The following is a 25,237-nucleotide window of genomic DNA, read 5'->3' on the forward strand; positions in this document are numbered from 1 at the left end:
TCAAAAGTGAAGAGTTTAATAGCCTCAAAGAATCCCTGAATACCCAGATTGATTCCTAGCGGAAGGATTTGGAACGAAAGAAACGAAAGAAGTATTTGAGAGATACTGAGCACTATCTACGGAATAAAGTCTATAGATGGAAGGATACGTTGTACAGAGGCTATTCCAGACCACAACAATGTGGAGACTATGGATCATCGAGTTCTGGCAGCGAATATTCCTCTTCATTTTGTGGGTCACATCCTTTTTCTTGGCAGCGCCCCCGGCAAGGAAGAGGAGACGCAGGGGGCCGCAATCATAGGTAAAACCAACAGGCAGCGTCCTGACACAATCCCAGGTAGGGAATCTTCATTGGTGATTAACATTTCATCCAAATGTCTGAACCCACAAGAAATGAACATGTTGCAAAAGGGCTTATCTTTCAGCCCAACTAATAGACTAAATACATTTTATTTGGACATTGCTTTGGAATGGTTATTTCGGAACATTCGTTTAAAGGCTTTTTTTTGCTGATAAATCTATGGTACAGAATGTGTCTAGGGAGAAGACTTGTGAGGTACTTAAATTAGAGGATTTGGGGCTAAGAAATAAAAGTTCCTTTACTCCCCCGAGATCGCAACATGCAGTGGAGATCTTTGTTAATCTGGTGAAAAATGAGGTAGAAACTGTGTCTAAGCAAATAACCCACAATGAAATAAAAATGCATAATAATTTACCAGAAGGTGAGAGAATGGCTCTAATAAATCTGACATCAGAGAAGACAATAACTATGAAGCCCGCAGACAAGGGTGGTTCAATTGTCGTAATAGACACAGACCATTATATAAAAAAGAAATATTACGTCAATTGTCCGATTCAGATACATATGCGTCATTGCCCACTGATCCATTGAGAGAGATCCAAAAGCATATTTTGGACATAGTGGAGGATGGCGCACAGAGGGGTATAATTGACAGTAAAATTAAGACATTTTTTATCAATAGAACACCCATCACACCTATATTTTATACCCTACCAAAAATCCACAAGGATTTACACAATCCACCGGGCCGGCCTATTGTGGCATCAGTCGACTCTGTATTATCCCCACTTTCAATAGTACTGGAAAAACCACTTACCCCACTGACTAAAACGAAACTTTCTACCGGACACCACTGATTTTCTGAATCCGCTAGCAGAAATACATGATGTCAATGAACAAACATAGCTAGTCACGATAGATGTGACTAGCCTTTACACATCAATTGAGCATACAATGGGTATAGAAGCAGTATAGTGGCTATTAGACTCCAGCACATACTCGGAGAATCAAAATTCTTTCCTGTTACAACTCTTACACGTAGTATTGTACGACAATTACTTTTTATACAAAGATCAATTCTATTTACAGAAACGGGGATCGGCGATGGGGGGGGGGGGATGTGGCCCTCCCATACGCAAATGCCTATATGGCATTTTTTGAAGACCATCATGGATTCATAGACGATATTTTCTGCGTATGGGAGGGCCACATTCTACCTTGATCGACATTTTTGAGTCCATTAATCATGTGAGACCTGAGTTAAAATTTACCATGTCTGAAAGTCACAACAGGGTTAATTTCCTTGACACTGTGGTATTAAAGGATGGAGCTGGAGGCCTTCACACTGATTTATATCGCAAGGAGACAGACAGAAACAACTTACTGTTATACTCCAGTGCTCATCCACCGTCCGTTAAGAAATCGATCCCTTGTTCACAATATAAAAGATGACAACATCCTCCCTGTAAGAATAAAAGAACTACATTCTAAATTCAAAGAGAGAGAGAGGATACCCAGATAGGGTATTGCAGGAAGCTATGTGTGACACTAACCAAAATAGAGACACTGAAGGTGAGAAAAGAATCCCCTTTGTACGCACCTTCCAGCCGCAGCAATACAAAATAGACAAAGTGTTGAGAGAATATTGGCCGATTCTGCAAAAATCTTACTCCACCATAGAGGAATTTAAATGATCCCTCCTGATATGCAACAAAAGACCACCAAAGATCCATTAGTAAGGGCAGACATGGGGACTAATAAAAAGGTCCATAAACAAAAATGTCTAAAATCCATGAAAAATTTAACCTTCCCTTGTTTACGATGCGGGCAGTGTAGCAATATACAGAACTAAAAGCAAATTAGACATAATATCACACTAAACTCCAAAAATGGGCTGAACAAAATTATTGCCACCCTTAACTTAATATGTGGTTGCACACCCTTTGGAAAAAAGAATTGAAATCAGTCGCTTCCTATAACCATCAATAAGCTTCTTACACCTCTCAGCCGGAATGTTGGACCACTCTTCCTTTGCAAACTGCTCCAGATGGAAGGATGCCTTTTCCCAACAGCAATTTTAAGATCTCTCCACAAGTGTTCAAAGGGAATTTGGATCTGGACTCATTGCTGGCCACTTCAGAATTCTCCAGCGCTTTGTTGCCTTCCATTTCTGGGTGCTTTTTTACGTCTGTTTGGGGTCATTGTCCTGCTGGAATATCCAAGATCTCAGACGCAAACCCAGCTTTCTGACTTTGGGCTGTACAGTGCAACCCAAAATCCATTGGTAATCCTCAGATTTCATGATGCCTTGCCCACATTCAAGGCACCCAGTGCCAGAGGCAGCAGAACAACCCCAAAACATCATTGAACCTCCACCATATTTCAAATGTTTGGGTAAACAGTGGAATGATGTGCTTTACCAAAAAGCTCTGTCCTGGTCTCATCTGTCCACAAGACGTTTTCCCAGAAGGATTTTGGCTTACTCAAGTTAATTTTTGCAAAATGTTGTCTTGCTTTTTTTTGTCTCTATGTCAGCAGTGGGGTCCTCCTGGGTCTCCTGCCATAGCGTTTCATTTCATTTAAATGTCGACGGACAGTTTGCGCTGACACTGATGCTCCCTGAGCCTGCATGACAGATTGAATATCTTTGGAACTTGTTTGGGGCTGCTTATCCACCATGCAGACTATCCTGCGTTGACACCTTTCATCAATTTTTCTCTTACGTCCATGCCCAGGGAGATTAGCTACAGTGCCATGGGTTGCAAACTTCTTGATAATGTTGCACGCTGTGGACAAAGGCTAATCTAGATCTCTGGAGATGACTTGTAACCTTGAGATTGTTGATATTTTTCCACAATTTTGGTTCTTAAGTCCTCAGACAGACAATGCAAAGACTAAGTGAACTACTCTCCTTTTGTATCTGCCTTCAGGTCTGCCTTTTTATATTGCCCACACCTGTTACTTGCCCCAGGTAAGTTCAAAGGAGCATCACATGCTTGAAACAATCTTATTTTTCCACAATTTTGAAAGGGTGCCAATAATTTTGTTAGCCCATTTTTGGAGTTAGGTGTGACATTATGTCCAATTAGCTTTTTTTTCCCTCCCTTTTTGTTTAGTTCCAATACATACAAAGGGAATAAACATGTGTATAGCAAAACGTGTTACTGCAATCCTTTTCTATGAGAAATACTTCATTTTGTCAGGGGTGCCAACATTTATAGACATGACTGTAATAAAAGGGGACTTTATCTCCCACCATCACACTGGTAAGAAAATTCCCATTAATGGATTTTTTACTTGCAAAAGTATTAAAACATAATAAAATGCCCTTGCGGTCTCCTATACGTTGGGGAAACAGCCCAACGTGTAGAAGACCACATTAATCGCCATAAATCTACCATTCGTTTCAAAAATCTCCTATTTCCCATTCCAGACATACTATTTCACAACTAAAATTCCAGGTGGTGGATGTGCTTTTACCAAGAAGGGGTAGAGACATCAAAAAGCTGCTATGGAGGAAAAATGCCTCATGGATACATAAGCTAAATACTATTGAACCGAAAGGGTTAAATTGGGACTAAGAACTCACTAGCCTCCTTACCTAATTGCTTATTATTTGCCTACTGTATTGCATTCTTACCTATGAAATCTCACGCTTATTGCAAATAACAGTATGTGTCTTCTTCTTTGCAGATACATAGTATGATGATGTAGTGCCAGACTTGCGGAAGTCTATCGGGTCATCCACGTGTGTTTTGTTTATGTTTTCTTTAAATGGGCACTGTCATGAAATCCAAAAATTGATATGTTGTAGTACTTAAGTACTACAACATATCTCTAATATAGTTTAATAAAAAAAGTGATTTGAAACCAGTTTAAAATCACTTTTAAATTCGGCCACTAGGGGTCTCCCTCCTAGTGGCCGAATGCATTCGGCAGTGACGTCACTACAGAATTTCGTCTCATTTGAGCCTGGCAAATGAGTCAAAATTCAGTCACTGCGGTGCTCGCTCCCACCTGTCAATCAAACAGGCGAGAGCGAGCACAGTGAAATCCAGGGCTGCGCATTGGCTCCCTGGACTCACACACTGGCTGCCTGCCTGCTGCATATTCTCCCTGCAGCATGGCGGCACGTGGCTCTTACCTCTCCTTACAGCCACGGCTCCAGTGGGGATACGCCACCTCCTCACTTCTCCTCGCAGCTGTGTCCTGTCATTACCGGGGGGAGCGCGTTATACGGAGAGGGGGGCGCCATTTACAGGAGGGCCCATCACACACTGAGCAACAAGCGTGTGCCCGGCTTCCTGTCATGCTCCTACACTCTGGTAACTCTCTCTATGGTTCTGGAGGACTCCAGAAACATAGAGACAGTTTCCAGAGTGTACGGGCATGACAGGAAGCCGGGCACATGCTTGTTGCTTGCTACGGACCCCAGCTCATGGTCCGGCACAGGTGAGGGGGGGGGGGGGGGGCGATATTGGTCGGGGGCTGGGTGTCTTCCAACACAGGGTGCCTCCAGTTGTTTCACCACTACAACTCCCAGCATGCCCTGACAGAAAATAGATGTCATGGCATGCTGGGAGTTGTAGTGGTGAAACAGCTGGAGGCACCCTGTCAGGAGAACTAAGGGCGGAAGTCGGCCCCCAGCAGGCATCAGTGACGTGGTGCCTGCTGGGGAAGTCTGCCTGGTAATGAGCACACTACCAGGCAGACAAAATGGCATTTTTAAGATAATAAAAAAATAAAATAAAGGCAGGGAGGGGGTTAGGGATAGATGGGTAATAGGCAGGGACAGAAAAAAAAAAAGAGAATGGTGGGAGCTACCGTTTAAATAACATTGGTTTGCATATATGTCAATCATTCTTAACAACAGCTATATAAACATGTATTATCCAGTGTTGTGTATGCAATTGATAAACCCGGAAGCCGAAACGCATCTTGCGTTTATGTATGCGACTTAATAAATGCATTAATAAAGCAGTGAAAAAGCATCAAAGAAGCCAGTGCCGGGATACTTTCTTTTGTACTTGACCCATTTACTGAGTTGCTACCAGGTTTGTGTATCCAGGCCTCGTATATTTCTGACAGACCAGGCAGTCTCCAGCACCGTGTGGACGCTTCATCAAATAAACTATTTTCAATTGCAGGTGCAATATTATTCTAATTGTTGAATTGTTTTGAAGGATGGGTCACCTTCTCTGACGGGATCCTGGTGCCGGCTGCCAGGGGATGAGTTAACAGACATCTACAACATTTTGGCTGCATTAATATTCTAGTAAGGATTTCTTCCACATGGCTGATCTCATGATTGTTTCAGACAGGTTCATCGCTTCTTTTTCTATGGGAGATGCTTGCTGGTGCCTATAAGCCTATTGCCAAGAGTTGCCTACCATGTGTTAGGCTGTATTACAATACATCTTAGTCCTGACCTCCTGCGATTGGTCATTAATAGGAGGGGACGGTTTCCAGTCTGCCTGTGATTATCATACAACAGGACATCATATGGTTATGCTGACACTGAACAAGCAGAAAATTCAGGGAGATTTTTAGCTCTGAAACAGCAGATTAGTGAGTGCAGCCCTTATAATACATAATGTAACTGAGGATCAGTACAGGATAAGTTATATATGAAGAATGTTACCCCATTAGTATAGTGGCATTGCATGGGGGAGGCGGTTGCCCTGGGCAAAATATTCTTAGCTGTGTATTTTGTGCCTTCTAAGAGTGTTAAGTAAGTGGCGCCACTCAGTATTGTACAGGAGCAAGGATTCCAGCGGTAAAAAGGAATTTCTGCACTGCTCCAGGTGATGGAACACAGAGCGGAGGAGAAAAAAGAGGGCCCAGCCACAGCGTGGGAATGGAGGGAAGGTTAGTAGGATTTTTATTGTTTTTTCATTTTGGTGGGGATCTATTAGGTGAAATGACCTTACAACTTGGGGCATTCTGGGGGAGAAGCTACCTGCCTATACCTACTGAGGGCTTCTACTTAATGAGGATTTTGAATACCTACTGTACCTACTGGGAGAATCTACCAAATGTGGGGAGGATCACCTACCTAATGGGGGGTTACATAGCTATTGGGGGGGGGGGGGTATACCTGTCTACTAGGGGCATGTACCAAATGTGGAGGGGGGGGGATTACCTACCTACTAAACGCTTCTACCTTATTGAGGGATTTTCTAACTTCTAACTTACATTATGGTGGGAGGGGGGAACATTAACTAATGGGGGGGGGGGATTCTTTACCTACTGGGGGCTTCTTCCTAATGCGGGGACTATCTACCTAATGTGGCCTTACCTACCTACTTGGAGCTTTTCCCTAATGGGAAATTACCTACCTTCTGTGAGCTTCTACCTAATGTGGGAGGAAAATGTTCTACCTACTGGGGGCATCTACTTAATGGGGGCGGGGGGTTATCTACTTACTGCAGGCTTCTAATCTATGTGGGGTAAGAACTATCTACTGTGGTAATATACCTAATTGGGGTGGGGAGGGGAGGATTATCAACCTATTGTGGGCTTCTACCTAATGTGGTGGGCAGAGAATTATCTATCTACTGCAGTTATCTGCCTACTGGGGCATCTACGTAATGGGGTAGGAATTATTTACCTAAATAGGGGGACATTTCCTACTTACTGGGGGCATCTACCTAATGGTGGGGAATTATCTACCCACAGGGGACCTACCTATCTGCCCCCACCCAATGCTTCTTACCCCTCTCCACCCACTTACCTGCTCACTCATACTATCAGTGCTTCAAGAAAGGCATTGTTTGGGGGCATGAATGCAGAGAAAAGGTGGGGAATGTGCTGAAAAAATGCAGAACCTAAGATTTTTGACTGGCAGATTCTGTGGAGATGAGACATGGTTGGAAGAAGTCTTTATGGTGGTCTGAGCTTAATTTAAAATTGTGCAGAATTTGGTGTGGATTTGCCTCTGTAGATTATGCAAAAAAGTTAAAAAACACAAATCTTTGGTTTTGAACTCTGGATTTGCAGAGTTGCAACTTGCTGCAGTCATCTCTGACTTTTAGGTATTAAAGAAGCATTTTTTGTTTTTGTTTATATAGTATACCATTGGCTGTTATTAGATAATAATGTAGAGGTTCTTGTGTATATCTTGTACCTGTTTTGGCTCATGTGGCATGCATGCGATTTCAGCCATTTATTGCACACAGAATCACAGAAATTATTTCCTTATTCTGCCTTCATTTCTTCAAAAATGTTTTGTGAAATATCAGATGAAAGTGATTTGACCTATAATTACAACTGAGGTGCTTTATGAAGATTTGACGTCTTCAGGCTGTGCTGACTTGTTGGGTTTTTACTGCATTTTTTTTAACTTTTTGTAGCAATAGAATAGTGCCATTTTACAGCAATTTCAAACAAATCACATCAAAAACAAAAAAAAATGCTGCAAAAATTTCAAAGAGTGAATACAGCCTCAGAGGAGTTTTATAAATAGTATATATCCTAATCCCAAAAAATAGCTGCAGGAGCAACATATGGACGGAGTGGGGAGGGAAAGGGTCTGTGAGCTGCTAGGAGGGATTTGGTATGCAATTATTTCATCCTGTAGATCACAAGAAGTCAGCTGACCCATACTGTCCACTTCCCCTGAAATAGTAATCACTGTGCTTTTTTGTGTGTCAGACTGGTGATCACATGATCAGTTTACAGCAATGAAACATGTAGATGCAGCTGTGCTGGAATAAAACAAATGGCGCTGTAGGACTAGTGATGATAAGTGTGCATGATATTGGCAAAAAAAACAAAAAAAACTGGAGTGCTTCTTTAACCACAGGACTGAAGTGTTATTCTCTCCTGTAATGGAGACTCAGGGATTTGTTTAGTTATTACAGTGGAATCCAAGCAGACTCTATTGTAAGTCTGTCATGTTCTATGGGTGCCATTAAGTGCCATCGTGTAACAAATTCACCACTGCCTCCTGGCTTCCCTTACATGCAGTGCTGGAAATTGATTCTTCTGCATCCATCATCTCTTTTATGGATAGAAATTAATTTTATTTATATTTTATTAATGTAAGCGCCACCAGTATGAAGATGAACCACAGCTTAGAGCCTGGCCACATGGTGAATGTTCTGCTAATGCACATAGTTACTGGTTCATCCATGAAGGATCTCACAGAGGAGGTGGAAACCTGTAGCCTTGGCTGAGATCCAGAAAAGTGATCAAGAGTGAGAGGGCGGCCATCGTGGTCCTGAGGGGCTTTGTGTGACTGACAAATTCTATCTCCAAATGTAGTTTATGTAAAATTCTCTTAAAAGGGAATTCTGTGGTCATGTGAAGCTTCGGTATCTGCGCACTCAGCTTGATGCTCTCCGCATATAGATTGGAGGTGACATATGTCACAATGTTAGGAAGCATGACAAATATCATCTGTTTACTGTTTGGTGAATCAGAGTTGTACAGTTTTTTCTAGCTATTGAAAGCTACACTCACAATTTTGCATTAAATTTTTTTCTTATACTCCATTAAATCTGGAGCTCATGTATTGATACATTGTGTCTTAAAAGGGGTATTCCAGGATTTTTTTTTATTTGACTGTGCTACAGGGGCTGTAAAGTTAGTGTAGTTCATAATATAGTGTCTGTACCTGTGTGTGATGGGGGTCTCACAATTCTTCTGTGATTTTCGCCCCAATATTTATTTTTAACAGCATACAAAATTACTCAGGTCTCGGGATTTCCCAGGTTACAGTGCGTCAAGACGGGACATCTCTAGTCAGGTGATCAGAGGGAGCCTGTCCTGCTGTACGCACCCTGGTTAGAAAACACAGGTCTTTTGAATGGAATGCAACTCCTTTGTGTTCAATGGGTGGGGTGGCTGATGTGTGGAAGGGAGTAAAGTGACCACACACTTACAAACTATATAACTATGGAGTGTATTTTGAGTGAAGATAACACCGTTAACCTCAAGTACTTATATCTTTATCTCAGGTGAGCTACACATACTATTCATTATATAACTATGGGACTTGTAGTTTGAGAATGAAATCCTACAGGAAATACCCAGTTCACAAAAAGATAGCCACAGCGTTATGGTAGTTTCACAACATATCCATTTAGCCCCAAGACAACAAGCACATATCCTTCCTGAGCATGTCCATTACTGTCTGGCAGGTATGTACTAAATTCACCTTGTGGTGGATAACCCCTTTAAGCTACCCATACACCTTCAATATCTGCGTGGCTTACAGCTTTCCTCCTGACAGACCCCCCCCCCTTTGCACACACAAATGTTTTCCTAACCAGGTGACCGTTCAAGAACAGGCAACACTTGACATGTTTCACAATCTCTAGCACTTAATCATAGTGTGCATAAAAAACATACAAAAACACACAAAAATACCTTTTCCTTTTACTCATACGTTCATAATGTTTCACACTGGGTATACTCTAAAAGGTGGACTAGAACGTGACTAGGAGGAAAGGGTATGTAAATGTGTCCTTGTATGTTTTATTGCACAATGGGGAGATTTACCTTTGCATTTAGAGTTTTTTATTTTATTTTATTTTTTTTTGCTTACTCCGGGCGCAAAAATGTTGCACATGTCCCAAAAGCATTTTTTCAGAGACTTTTGTGGGTACGAATAAAGTAGCAAACAGCCTTGCCTAAGCATTTTTCAGTTTTCACTTTGTAGTGGTCGGGAATTTATCAAGTGCGAATATCTCACATAGGCATAAAAAAGAAGCAAACCCCTCAAAAAAGTCACAAGTAAAAGCCCTATGCAACCGTGCTTACAAAACTACCTTTAGAAGGCACATTTAAAAAGTCGCAACTGAGGCTTTTTTGCAAAAAGCTACAAGGAGAGAAGGAATCATACAAAATGGTCTTCTGAAGGGATTTATTGTTATTTGCTTATGTGCGCCAAATTTATCAAAGTCCACCCCCTCTCTTGATAGTATGACAAATGTGTTGCACATAAGCAAAACCAAAGCAAAAGAAAAAAAAAATTCAAATTTTTTTTCAAAGACAACAATGATAAATCTCCCCTACTATGATTAAGCGCTAGAGAGTGCGAAACACGTCAGTGGTTCCTTTATTTCACTGCTTGCTTGTTGTTTTTAACTCTCTGATAAACCAAAAATGTTTGGTTTGACTCATCTGATGCCAGACAATCCATTTTTCAATACCTGCTATTTGAAGCTGAAGGCATTGCTGGCAGGAAGGAGGTGAGTCATTTTCTACAGTCGTGGGTGCCTTCAGCTGTTGCAAAACTACAACTCCCAGCATGACCGAACAGCCTTTGACTGGGTTTAGCTAACAGGAGTCCATAGACAAGACATTAAATATATTTATTTTCTGACAGCAAGCAGAGATCTTGAAAAAGTAAATTATAAAATTAAAGAACATATTAGATGCAGTGTTATTACCATCCGACTGGCTAAGGTCTTATCCTTCTGTGGATCCTTAACACATGCATACTAACTGTCATAAATCTCTGCAGACAATGAAGAAAAACAATGCGCTTAATCCCTGTCCTTTTCTCTCTCCCATACTCCATCCATTGTCTCCATCCTGGCTGTTTCGTCCCTTGTAGAAGCACAAGGTCGACCTCTTCTACAAGTTGCGGCATGTGATGAACGAGGTGATTGACCTGCGTAGGCAGCTGCTATCAGGTCACCTTACCCAGGATCAGATTCGAGAGGTCAAAAGACATCTGACCGTGCGTCTCGACTGGGGCAATGAGTGAGTATTGATTCAGGGTATATAGTCGTAGAGAAGCATGGTGGGGCGTGATGTGTGGTGAGTAACCAGTGCTGGCTCTTCTGTACTCTGACTCCCCTTCCCCTCTTCTTTCTATTTCTAGACACCTGGGTTTGGACTTAGTTCCCCGCAAGGAGTTTGAAGCCGTAGATTCTGACCAGATCAGTGTCTCTGACTTATACAAGATGGTGAGACATGTAAACAGCTTTTTCTTCTCTTGACAATGTGATAGTAAAGCAGTAGTCAGTAGCCCGCAGCTCTCCGACAGTTCACACCAAGCTGGTGAGCCACAATCTGCATTAAAGTGTACATGTCATTAGCAAAAACTTTTTATATAATGTAGAAAATAACCTTATATGTATATTTGTTATATACATTGGTTAAAAAATGTGTATATTTTGTTCCTACAGCTATGGCCTGTGTGTCTCTGTAAGGAGACCAAATACAGGAAGTGTGGGTGGACAAGCTGGGCTCTGTACACTGAGGACTAGCAGGGCTCTGTGCAGTGAAGACAAGCAGGGCTCTGCAGTGAGGACAAGCAGGGCTCTGTACACTGAGGACAAGCAGATCTCTGCAGTGAGGACAAGCATGGGCTCTGTGCAGTGAGGACAAGCAGGGCTCTGTACACTGAGGACAAGCAAGGCTCTGTGCAGTGAGGACAAGCAGGGCTCTGTACAATGAGGACAAGCAGGGTTCTGTGCACCGAGGAGAAGCAGGGCTCTGTGCAGTGAGGACAAGCAGAACTCTGTACACTGAGGACAAGCAGGGCTCTGTGCACTGAGCACAAGCAGGGCTCTGTACACTGAGGACAATCAGGGCTCTGTACACTGATGACAAGCAGGGCTCTGTACACTGAGGACAAGCAGGGCTCTGTACACTGAGGACAAGCAGGGCTCTGTACACTGAGGACAAGCAGGGCTCTTTACACTGAGGACAAGCAGGGCTCTTTACACTGAGGACAAGCAGGGCTCTGTACACTGAGGACAAGCAGGGCTCTGTATACTGGGAACAAGCAGGGATCTGTGCAGTGAGGACAAGCAGGGCTCTGTACACTGAGGACAAGCAGGGCTGTGTACACTGAGGACAAGCAGGGCTCTGTGCACTGTGGACAAGTGAGGCTCTGCAGTGAGGACAAGCAGGGCTCTGTACACTGAGGACAAGCAGGGCTATGTACACTGAGGACACGCAGGGCTCTGTGCACTGAGGACAAGCAGGGCTCTGCACACTGAGGACAAGCATGGCTCTGCACACTGAGGACAAGCAGGGCTCTGTACACTGAGGACAAGCAGGGCTCTGTACACTGATTCTCTGTGACACATTCCCGGCTCACACAGCAGGATGATTGACAAGCCAGGAGCCTGCACAGAGCACTGCTTGTCCTGCCCTCACTTCCTGTATTTGGTTTCTTTACAGAGACACACAGGCAATAGCTGCAGGGACAGCATTTTTTTACACAATGTATATTACATACAGTAATGGCCGTAAATGTTGGCACCCCTGAAATTTAAAAAAAAAATTAAGTATTTCTCACAGAACAGGGTTGCAGTAACACTTGTTTTGCTATACACATGTTTATTCCCTTTGTGTATTGGAACTAAACCAAAAAAGGAGGGGGGAAGAGCAAATTGGACATAAGGTCACACTAAACTCCATAAATGGGCTGGACAATATTATTGGCACCCTTTAAAAATTGTGGAAAAATAAGAAAATTATTGTTTAAAGCATGTGATGCTCCTTTAAACTCACCTGGGGCAAGTAACAGGTGTGGGCAATATAAAAAAAATCACACCTGAAAGCAGATAAATAGGAGGGACGTTCACTTAGTCTCTGCATTGCGTGTCTGTGTGTGCCACACTAAGCATGGACAACAGAAAGAGGAGAAGAGAACTGTCTGAGGACTTGAGAACCAAAATTGTGGAAAAATATCAACAATCTCAAGGTTACAAGTCCGTCTCCAGAGATCTAGATTTGCCTTTGTCCACAGTGCGCAACATTATCAAGAAGTTTGCAACCCATGGCACTGTAGCTAATCTCCCTGGGCGTGGACGGAAGAGAAAAATTTATGAAAGGTGTGAACGCAGGATAGTCCGGATGGTGGATAAGCAGCCCCAAACAAGTTCCAAATATATTCAAGCTGTCCTGCAGGCTCAGGGACATCAGTGTCAGCGCAAACTATCCATCGACATTTAAATGAAATGAAATGCTGAAATGCTATGGCAGGAGACCCAGGAGGACCCCACTGCTGACACAGAGACATAAAAAAGCAAGACTACATTTTGCCAAAATGAACTTGAATAAGCTAAAATCCTTCTAGGAAAATGTCTTGTGGATAGATGAGACCAAGATAGAGCTTTTTGGTAAAGCACATGATTCTACTGTTTACCGAAAACGCAATGAGGCCTACAAAGAAAAGAACACAGTACCTACAGTGAAATATGGTGGAGGTTCAATGAGGTTTTGGGGTTGTTTTGCTGCCTCTGGCACTGGGTGCCTTGAATGTGTGCAAGGCATCATGAAATCTGTGGATTACCAACGGATTTTGGGTCGCACTGTACAACCCAGTGTAAGAAAGCTGGGTTTGCGTCCGAGATCTTTGGTCTTTCAGCAGGACAATGACCCCAAACATATGTCAAAAAGCACCCAGAAATGGATGACAACAAAGCGCTGGAGAGTTCTGAAGTGGCCAGCAATGAGTCCAGATCTAAATCCCATTGATCACCTGTGGAGAGATATTAAAATTGTTCTTGGGTGGTTATAGGAAGCGACTGATTTCAGTTATTTTTTCCAAAGGGTGTGCAACCAAATATTAAGTTAAGGGTGCCAATCATTTTGTCCAGCCCATTTTTGGAGTTTGGTGTGACATTATGTCCAATTTGCTTTTTTCTCTCCCTTTTTTGATTTAGTTCCAATACACACAAAGGGAATAAACATGTGTATAGCAAAACATGTGTTACTGCAATCCTTTTCTGTGAGAAATACTTCATTTTCTAGAAAAATTTCAGGGGTGCCAACATTTACAACCATGACTGTACACTTTAATTTGTGTATACATTAGACCCATGTTTGTGCTTTAAGTCTCATGCCCATCAAGTTTCCTCCAAGGTACTTAAAGTGAACCTTGTTTCCCATGGGCCTCGTTCGCACAGCAGAATTTCAGAGCGAAATCCAGGAGAAAAATTTAGCTTGGAAATTCTGTTCTTTCTAGCAGTCCCATCGTTTTTAATGGGATTCTGCTGCACTGTGCACACGGCAGAATTTCTGCATCAGAAACATCTGGTTTGGAAATTTAACTTCCAGCCTTCGCAGAAAGAATTGACATGTCTATTAATTTGTTGGAATCTGCTTGGAAATGCATGGCCGTCTATGGAGAGGACACATAATTGAGAAGACCTAGCACCAACTGAAGAGTCTGAGACATTTTCCGGCCTGGCATTCCACAAAAATGACACTGGCCTAAGCTCTGCAATAGATATGTTTATATGAACTGGGTAAAAAATAGAGTAAATCCCGACAGGACTACAAGAGGAGACAATGAGAGTCCTGATAACCCCATCCATAACAGGTGAATTACAACCTTTTGTGTACTAACACTGATACAGGGAAAGTGGGTGGGATATTCAGGACTCTTACTGTGACTCCTAGGAGTCCTATCAGGATTTAAAGGGCTTGTCCACTTTAGGCTAAATTATTAATTGCATTTTAATAGCATAGTTATGCCACCTACTTACTGCTATGTGCCCTGTTGTGGAGTTATGAGGAGCCCCGCCCCCTTTCTGTGCGGTCCTTTTTGGTACTGTGAATTCTGATCCTGTCTATAAGATGGCCAATGTAGAGAAGCCATGTGACCATACATCTCCTTTGATGTCTTCCTAAGGCTGCATTCACACTTCGTTTTTACATTACGGGTTCCGTATCCGGCTGGGGGAGGGGAAAACCGGGCTCTCCCATACCCCAGCCGGACCAGCGCTGAAATCCATTTACTTTAATGAGCCGACCGGAGTGAAACGGTGACTCCGGTCGGCTCATTTTTGACCCATATCCGGTTTTGTGACCGAACCTAAAACCGTAGTATATTACGGTTTTAGGTCCAGTCAGGAAACCGCATACGGGTCAAAAATGAGCCGACCGGAGTCACTGTTTGACTCCGGTCGGCTCATTAAAGTAAATGGATTTCAGCGCTGGTCCGGCTGGGGTATGGGAGAGCCCGGTTTTCCCCTCCCCCAGCCGGAAACGGAACCCGTAATGTAAAAACGAAGTGGGAATGCAGCCTTAGACATTTGTATCACTGTCGGCCTCATATCACCCATTTACAAAGGGGAACAAAGGGGTGATGTACGGCCGATAATGGTGGCTCATATGGCCACACAAAACATTTCATTAGCTGGCATGGTAGCCTTTTTTTAGTTTATCAGCTGATCACTGGCCCATTTACACAGGCCAAATAGAATGCTAATTTCCCTTATAATCTGCCTGTATGAAAGAACATTTATCTGCTTCTTATTCTAAAATCCTTCTCTGGATCATATAAACCTACAAATCACAGAGCTCGGCTCATATTCTGCTCTCGGATAAATCACCTGAGAGATTCACATTACAGTAAATACAGTAAATGTCACTATGACATGTATTACAAACTAGAGCAGTGTTTCCTAACCAGGGTGCCTCCAGGTGTTGCGAAACTGCAACTCCCAGCATGCCTGGACAGCCGAAGGCTGTCCAGGCATGCTGGGAGTTGTAGTTTTGCAACACCTGGAGGCACCCTGGTTGGGAAACATTGAACTAGAGCATAAGTGTGAAAAAAAAGCTCATACTTGTTGTCAGAAGTGGTACGTACATCACTTGAGACTTCTCAGCCAGTTAGTAGTGCTGAAAATAATCATGTGACATCCACTTAGATGCAGAATTCACTGGCTGTACCACACGATGGTTCTCAAAACTGCTGAATTGCTAAAAAGGGATTACGTCATACACCAAGGAAGTAATTTCATTCTAGCCCTCCTATTTGGCACTTTGGTGGGCTCTTATGTTCATGTAATCCACCCCAGTATCTCTCTGTTAGCAGACTATACAGATGTCTAGAATATGGAGGAAAAAAGCGGAGGTAGCGTCGGGTGCTGTGTAGGTCTTTAGCCGGTGTAGGTGGGTACCCAGGTGGGGGTAGCGTATCCCTTGCCGGTGATGGTAGCTTGGTATGCAGGCCAGCAGCGTGTGGACGGAGCCCAGAGGAGAGTCCGTAGAGTAATGCAGAAGTATAGGAAAAAAGCTGCGATGGCGCTCCCAAGGAAGTAACCCAAAGTCGTCGGTATTGATGAAGAATAGATAATTTATTTACAGCATAAGAAAATAATAAATTAATAAATAAATAAAGCAAGACGCGTTTCGGGTGTCACAGCTCCCTTTCTCAATTGCAACCACCTGCAATTGAGAAAGGGAGCTGTGACTCCCGAAACGAGTCTTGCTTTATTTATTTATTATTTTCTTATGCTGTAAATAAATTATCTATTCTTCATCAATACCGACGACTTCGGGTTACTTCCTTGGGAGCGCCATCGCAGCTTTTTTCCTATACTTCTGTATACAGATGTCTGTCACAGTTATAGACTTTGTGGTACACTTCACAGTAAAAACTCTGCTTGCTGTCAGTGAGTGTAAATATTTTTTTCCATACAAAAGGTTCCAATCCATTTATACCTAGCGTTGCTCACACATCTGCAGGCCTTTTACTGTTCAGATGATCACCAAGGCTGAATTATTGTAGCAAACCCTCAGCAGTGAGAGGGTTCAAGGGAGCAGATTCTGCACCACAAAATCTGCAGTAAATTACAGTACAGTATATGTGGGTGGGGTTTTGAAAACGCCATCCATATGTAGAGGACAAAATAGAAAAAACAAGCATACTGTGTAGTTGTTGTGGATTTTCACAGCGGAGAGAACCCCATCAGTGTTTAGGGGTGAAATCCTCAGTGATTCCACAGCGCAGTCCTACTCAGCTCAATGCAGTTGCCACAGTTGTGTGATGTCAGCTCTTTGCTTGTGTTCTCGCCCTTTTGTCACTCACGGATGACAGTGAAATGTGCAGCTCTGACAATGTATTATTTTCTCTGCAGCATCTGTCAAGTCGACACAGTGTTCAGCAGAGCACGAACCAGGTAAGGAGGGGGATGCAAAAAGTGGGGCCATAGGGATCCCAATTCTAGGGGAAATCATGAAGAGGGAACGATTAGTGTTTGTTCAATTCGGAATAATACAAGTGTGCATGATGACTGAATATCTTTAAGATCTCAAGTAACCACCATAACAGTTCGATGGGTTGCTTTTTAGCTTTCCTAGTAATCCTGGGTAGCTATCCTTTAATATACCCCCCCCCCCCCCCCTTATCCACACCAAAATCACTGCAGAAGGCAGATACAGAAATTTGGAAAAGCTGAATGACAACCAGAATGGCTGTCGCTAGAGCATCCACAAAGCATCTCATACAGCTTTCCCAGAATCCTGAGTAGCAAGTGTGAATTATGTCATAGTTTTTTTAGGGAAAGTGTTCTTAAAGGGGTATTCCAGGCAAAAACTGTTTTATATATATCAACTGGCTCCAGAAAGTTAAACAGATTTGTAAATTACTTCTATTAAAAAAATCTTAATCCTTTCAGTACTTATGAGCTTCTGAAGTTAAGGTTGTTCTTTTCTGTCTAAATCCTCTCTGGTGACACGTGTCTCGGGAAACACCCAGTTTAGAAGAGGTTTGCTATGGGGATTTGCTTCTAAACTGGGCGTTTCCAGAGACACGTGTCATCAGAGAGGATTTAGACAGAAAGCTCATGAGTACTGAAAGGATTAAGATTTTTTAATAGAAGTAATTTACAAATCTGTTTAACTTTCCGGAGCCAGTTGATATATAAGAAAAGTTTTTTCCCAGATAACCCCTTTAAGGACACATACTAGATCCTATATCAGCACCCCCTTAGTCTGAGTTATGCCCATAGCATGTAGAGGTAACATTCGGAGAAGAACTAATGGGGCCATGTGTAATGGGAGATGCAGGTGGCATTATAGTGACTGGCAGATGGCACAGAATCTGTATCTAGACTGATGACAGGTGACCTGATTTGCTGTCACAGGCCGATACTCTCAGGCAGAGACATAAGGAACCTCGTGCCCCGGTACCTCACCACCTGCTCCTCAACTTGAAGAGCTTCACACACAGCAACATTGGAGAAGACGTAGATCTCTTTTTCTCATTATACGACATGAGAGAAGCTCGTCAAATCAGGTGATTCCTCTCCCATCAACTCCATCAATGCTGCTATTGCCTGCTCCTTTGATCCATAGATCTCTGCCCTTCTTCAGAATAATTCTGGTTATGTAACTTTAACTTCTCTCTCTCCTCTTAGCGAGAGGTTCATGGTTCGACTCAACAAGAATGGAGGCCCCAGGAACCCAGAAAAGCTGGAACGACTCTGCGCCTTATTCACTGTATGTGATTTTTGGACATATCCTGCATTTATGATACATGAGGTTCTGTGGGGCCAGAATTCTGCAGTCACACAGGGGGGGGGGGGGGGGGGGTACAGCTGTTTCAGGGGTCCACATTAGTTTATATTTTGGCCTTTAAGAAGACTGCAGAATAAAATCAGTTGCAGAAATTACAGATGAATAGAATTTGTTCAGGAGGATGGAGCCTAGCTTAGTTACACAGATGACTTAAATAGGCACTGTCATTAAAATCATTTTTTTTGCATATGATACAGCAGATAAAATATATTTTTTATGCCACTTTCATGGCCTTTTAAATCTGGCCACTAGGGGGTCTCCCTTCTGGTCCAGACCACATTCTGTCTGCTCAAAAGCACAGACTTTGGTCTCCTGGCAACAGACCAAACTCAGGAGTGCAGTCTGGCAGTAGGCAGTGAATAGCACTTGCTCTCTGTCTGTGGATGAAACAGGGAGAGCAAATGTTATTCACTGCCTATGGCCAGACTTCACTTCTTGAGTTTGGTCTCCTGCCAGGAGACCAAAGTCTGTGCTTTTGATCAGATGGAATATGGTCTGGACAAGAAGGGAGACCCCTAGTGGCCAGATTTATAATGTCATGAAAGTGACATAAAAATATATATATTTTTTTTTACAGGGAGTAAATTATAAATTTTATTAATTTTGACTGCACTATCTTATGCAAAAAAATTATTTTAATGACAGTGCCCATTTAAAAGACTGTCAATACTGGCCCCAATTTTTCTATCTAGAAAGAAATTAGCATTAAAAAGTAGAACTATTTTTTAGGTACATGATGAGTGCAGCTCTGTATAATATACTCTGTAATATAGTTTGAAACTAAGTATCGGTATAGGATAAGTAATGATTATACACAATGATTTCACCAGCAGAATAGTGAGTGCAGCTCTAGAGTATATTATAGGATATAACTTAGGTTCAGTACAGGGTCTGCAATATATGTACATGGTGACTCAACCAACAGAATAGTGAGTGCAACTCTAGAGTATATTATAGGATAGACAGTCAGGTCCATAAATAAAGGGACATCAACACAATTTCAACATTTTGGGCTTTAACTGCAGATTGTCAGCTTTAATTTGAGGGTACTTACATCCAAATCAGGTGAACGGTGTAGGAATTACAACAGTTTGCATATGTGCCTCCCACTTGTTACAGGACCAAAAGTAATGGAACAGAATAATAGTTATAAATCAGTATGCTTTGGGTCATTGTCCATCTGCACTGTGAAGCACCGTCCAATGAGTCCTGAAGCATTTTGCTGAATATGAGCAGATAATATTGCCCGAAACACCTCAGAATTCATCCTGCTGCTTTTGTCGGCAGTCACATCATCAATAAATACAAGAGAAGCAGTTCCATTGGCAGCCATATATTCCCACTATGCCATGACACTACCACCACCATGCTTCACTGATGAGGTGTATGCTTAGGATCATGTATACTTTCCTTCTCCATACTCTTCTCTTCCCATCACTCTGGTACAAGTTGATCTTGGTCTCATCTGTCCATAGGAGGCTGTTCCAGAACTGTGAAGGCTTTTTTAGATGTTGTTTGGCAAACTCTAATCTGGCCTTCCTGTTTTTGAGGCTCACCAATGGTTTACATCTTGTGGTGAACCCTCTGTATTCACTCTGGTGAAGTCTTCTCTTGATTGTTGACTTTGACACACATACACCTACCTCCTGGAGAGTGTTCTTCATCTGGCCAACTGTTGTGAAGGGGGTTTTCTTCACCAGGGAAAGAATTCTTCGGTCATTTGGTGTTGTTGAGCTCACGGGGCGTTCCTTCTTTTTGAGAATGTTCCAAACAGTTGTTTTGGTGACACCTAATGTTTTGGCTATCTCTCTGATGGGTTTGTTTTGTTTTTTCAGCCTAATGATGGCTTGCTTCACTGATAGTGACAGCTCTTTGGATCTCATCTTGAGAGTTGACAGCAACAGATTCCAAATGTAAATAGCACACCTGAAATGAACTTTGGACCTTTTATCTGCTCATTGTAATTGGGATAGTGAGGGAATAACACACACCTGGCCATGGAACAGCTGAGAAGCCAATTGTCCCATTACTTTTAGTCCCTTAACAAGTAAGAGGCACATATGCAAACTGTTGTAATTCTTACACAGTTCAGCTGATTTGGATGTAAATACCCTCAGATTAAAGCTGACAGTATGCAGTTAAATTTTGTTCGTTTCATTTCAAATCCATTGTGGTGTATACAGCCAAAAAATTTTTGAATTGTGTTGATATCCCAATATTTATAGACCTGACTGTAGCTGAGGTACAGTACAGGGTCTGTAATATATGTACACAATGACTCCACAAACAGAATAGTGAGTGCAGCTCTGGAGTATAATACAGTCTGTAAATAAAGATCAGTACAGGATAAGTAATGTATTTATAAATAGAGTCTTATATACATGTTGATTTAATATGCTCCTCAAATGTTATTTTAAATGGGCACTGTCAGATATAAAAACTTTATATATGTTGTACATCTTGGCAAAACAATAGTTTTTCTAATATACTTCTTTAAAAAACAGCCTTCGAAAATCCCACCATTAGGGGTCCCCATAGCTGCTGGGACACTGATGAGTCCCACAGCAGCATGAGCATGTCCAAGGATCATGGACACAAGATGGTTGATTGACAAGGCTGCAGGAGGAACACAGCCTGCAGCAACACTGCTGTAACACAGAGTTTTACCAAACAGGTGCCACCAGCTGTTGCAAAACTATAACTCCCAGCATGCCTGGACAGTCAAAGGATGTCTGGGCATGCTGGGAGTTGTAGTTTTGCAAATGCTGTAGGCAGGGTAAGGGAGGGGAGGAATCATCGCAGTGCAGGCAAGAGAAAGACATGCCCCCTCCCTGTGAGACAATTAAAAAGACATTGAGCAGCTATAATATGCTATTTTTAGTTAAATATGGGTGATAGGGGCATAAAAACATACATGTACATGATCAGAATGAGGTACTGATTAACATATAACAGTTTTTTTTTTGTGGGATCTACAGGTATGCTTTAAGTTTTATATTTTATACTTTATTACATGAAATTAGGCTGTACAATATGCATAGCATATCCTGCCTTTGAAGTCACAGTTTTCTGGTTTGTCTGTTCCATTTTGCTCACAGCTATAATGACTGCATGTGCAGTTACAAGGGATCAGGGGGCATTTTTACGGGCATCTGATGTCTATTTTCAGTAAGGTTGTATTCTCTAGGTGATGTGTAATTTGTTTATACTCTACAACAGGATTTGAGCAGTAAGGATGTGAAGCGTGACCTCCACCTTATCGTCCATGTCATCCGGATAGGTAGGTAACCACTGCATAGTCGTATTATAATTATCCAACATGTAAGGACATCAACATGTGAGGACAAACATTGTCACACTGTTTTTTTTAGGACGCATGCTTCTAAATGATTCCCGAAAAGGTCCTTCTCATGTCCATTACCGGAGACCTTACGGGTGTGCTGTGCTGAGCCTGGGGGAAGTGCTGCCAGCTCTGTGCGAACACCGAGATGAAAAGGACTTTGTCATGAAGGTTTATATGTGAGTACACAGACCTGATAATAGTTATCGAGATTTGTGCAAGTTGGGTGTGGTTGGCATTGGCACTTTACGGGTTAAAGTCTGAACTTGACTTAGTTTAGTCCAAAATAAATACTGGCAGCAGAAGTTGTTAAAGCATTTTTTAACATTTAACACATGTAACAAAACTGAAAATAAATACTTCCCTGCATACAGGGCTCTACCTAAACATAAGGAGTCGCTCTATGCATACATTTAAATTGTACAGCATCCAAGTACTAAATGGTCAAACTCCAACCAGGGGCATACTAAGTAACCATAGGGCCCCCATTCCACCATGGCCGCATGTCATTTTACACATAGCTTTTCTTCACCACTAACTAAACTTTATGAAGATATGGGCCCACCTTTGTTCTGGGCACAATGCAGCTGCTGTGCTTTTTTTTAAGTCCTCCTATTGGACTTGTATAAGCAGTCATGAAGGTGTCCGCTCACTTGGCATCATTGTGATATTTTTATCCTTCAGGTGTAATAATGAGAATGAATGGTACCAGATCCATGAAAACATCATCCGGAAGACCAGCACCAAGTACTCCACACCCAGCTCCAATTACGGTACCAGACTGATTATGAGCACCCCACTCAGAGCAGTAGATTTCAGCAAGTTTACAGAGTGATTCAGTAGACACCTATAACACATTTTACAATAAACTTTACTGCAAATGTCATAACATTAACCCCTTAAGGACCAGGCCATTTTACACCTTAGGACCAGAGCGTTTTTTGCACATCTGACCACTGTCACTTTAAACATTAATAACTCTGGAATGCTTTTAGTTATCAATCTGATTCCGAGATTGTTTTTTCGTGACATATTCTACTTTAACATAGTGGTAAAATTTTGTGGTAACTTGCATCCTTTCTTGGTGAAAAATCCCAAAATTTGATGAAAAATTTGAAAATTTTGCATTTTTCTAACTTTGAAGCTCTCTGCTTGTAAGGAAAATGGATATTCAAAATAAAAAAAAAATTTATTCACATATACAATATGTCTACTTTATGTTTGCATCATAAAATTGACATGTTTTTACTTTTGGAAGACACCAGAGGGCTTCAAAGTTCAGCAGCAATTTTGAACCTCGCTTTTTTTCAGAGACCAGTTCAGGTTTGAAGTGGATTTGAAGGGTCTTCTCATTAGAAATACCCCACAAATGACCCCATTATAAAAACTACACCCCCCAAAGTATTCAAAATGACAATCAGTAAGTGTTTTAACCCTTTAGGTGTTTCACAGGAATAGCAGAAAAGTGAAGGAGAAAATTCACAATCTTTATTTTTTACACTCGCATGTTCTTGTAAACCCAATTTTTGAATTTTTACAAGGGGTAAAAGGAGAAAATGTATACTTATATTTGTAGCCCAATTTCTCTCGAGTAAGCACATACCTCATATGTCTATGTAAAGTGTTCGGCGGGCGCAGTAGAGGGCTCAGAAGGGAAGGAGCGACAAGGGGATTTTGGAGAGTACGTTTTTCAGAAATGGTTTTTGGGGGGCATGTTGCATTTAGGAAGCCCCTATGGTGCCAGAACAGCAGAAATAACCCACATGGCATACCATTTTGGAAACTAGACCCCTTGGGGAACGTAACAAGGAATAAAGTGAGCCTTAATACCCCACAGATGTTTCACGACTTTTGCATATGTAAAAAAAATATTTTTTTTTCCCACTAAAATGTGTGTTTCCCCCCAAATTTCACATTTTTGCAAGGGTTAATAGCAGAAAATACCCCCCAAAATTTGTAACTCCATCTCTTCTGAGTATGGAGGTACCCCATAAGTTGGCATGAAGTGCATTACGGGCGAACTACAATGCTCCGAAGAGAAGGAGTGATATTTGATTTTTTGAGAGCAAATTTTGCTCGGGGGGCATGTTGCATTTAGGAAGCCCCTATGGTGCCAGAACAGCAAAAAAAAAACACATGGCATACCATTTGGGAAACTAGACCCCTTGAGGAACGTAACAAGGAATAAAGTGAGCCTTAATACCCCACGCGGGTTTCACGACTTTTGCATATGTAAAAAAATATATATATTTTTTTCACTAAAATGTGTGTTTCCCCCCAAATTTCACATTTTTGCAAGGGTTAATAGCAGAAAATACCCCCCAAAATTTGTAACTCCATCTCTTCTGAGTATGGAGGTACCCCATAAGTGGACCTGAAGTGCACTACGTGCGAACTACAATGCTCAGAAGAGGAGGAGCACCATTGAGCTTTTGGAAAGAGAATTCGTTTGGAATGGTAGTCAGGGGCCATGTGCATTTACAAAGCCCCCCGTGGTGCCAGAACAGTGGACCCCCCCCCACATGTGACCCCATTTTGGAAACTACACCCCTCACAGAATTTAATAAGTGGTGCAGTGAGCATTTACACCCCACTGGCGTTTGACAAATCTTTGGGACAGTGGGTTGTGCAAATGGAAAATTACATTATTCATTTTCACGGATCACTGTTCCAAAAATCTGTCAGACACCTGTGGGGCGTAAATGCTCACTGTACCCCTTATTACATTACATGAGGGGTGTAGTTTCCAAAATGGGGTCACATATGGGGGGGGTCCATTGTTCTGGTACCATGGGGTCTTTGTAAACACAAGTGGCCTTCAATTCCGGAAAAATTTTCTCTTCAAAATCCCAATGGCGCTCCTCCTCTTCTGAGCATTGTAGTGCACCCATAGAGCACTTTACATCCACATATGGGGTATGCTCTTACTCATAAGAAATTGGGTTACAAATTTTGGGGGGCTTTTTTTTATTTTCCCTTGTGAAAATGAAAAATTTAGGGTGACACCAGCATTTTAGTGAAAAAAATATTTTTTTTTCACTTTCCCATCCAACTTTAATGAAAATTTGTCAAACACCTGTGGGGTGTTCAGGCTCACTATACCCCTTGTTACGTTCCGTGAGGGGTGTCGTTTCCAAAATGGGGTCACATGTCTGTATTTATTGTTTTGTGTTTATGTCAGAACCACTGTAAAATCAGCCACCCCTGTGCAAATCACCAATTTAGGCCTCAAATGTACATGGTGCGCTCTCACTCCTGAGCCTTGTTGTGCGCCCGCAGAGCATTTTACGCCCACATATGGGGTATCTCCGTACTCA

The 25,237-nt window shown here is 42.1% G+C and overlaps 1 protein-coding gene across 4 annotated transcripts in view; it reads left to right on the top strand.

Annotated features, from left to right (window-relative positions):
* The window catches only part of DOCK3 (dedicator of cytokinesis 3), a 258,008-nt gene that overhangs the window by 170,758 nt on the left and 62,013 nt on the right, over positions 1-25,237 (top strand). For all 4 annotated transcript variants that reach the window (XM_056525156.1, XM_056525154.1, XM_056525155.1 and 1 more), the window contains 8 exons: positions 10,866-11,014; positions 11,136-11,220; positions 17,140-17,181; positions 18,148-18,299; positions 18,421-18,502; positions 21,800-21,860; positions 21,952-22,099; positions 22,605-22,693. In XM_056525156.1, coding sequence (XP_056381131.1) covers positions 10,866-11,014; positions 11,136-11,220; positions 17,140-17,181; positions 18,148-18,299; positions 18,421-18,502; positions 21,800-21,860; positions 21,952-22,099; positions 22,605-22,693 — 808 coding nt within the window. The remainder of the gene's footprint in view (positions 1-10,865; positions 11,015-11,135; positions 11,221-17,139; positions 17,182-18,147; positions 18,300-18,420; positions 18,503-21,799; positions 21,861-21,951; positions 22,100-22,604; positions 22,694-25,237) is intronic.

This window comes from Hyla sarda, chromosome 6, assembly GCF_029499605.1.
Source record: "Hyla sarda isolate aHylSar1 chromosome 6, aHylSar1.hap1, whole genome shotgun sequence".
Classification (NCBI taxonomy): Eukaryota; Metazoa; Chordata; class Amphibia; order Anura; family Hylidae; genus Hyla; species Hyla sarda.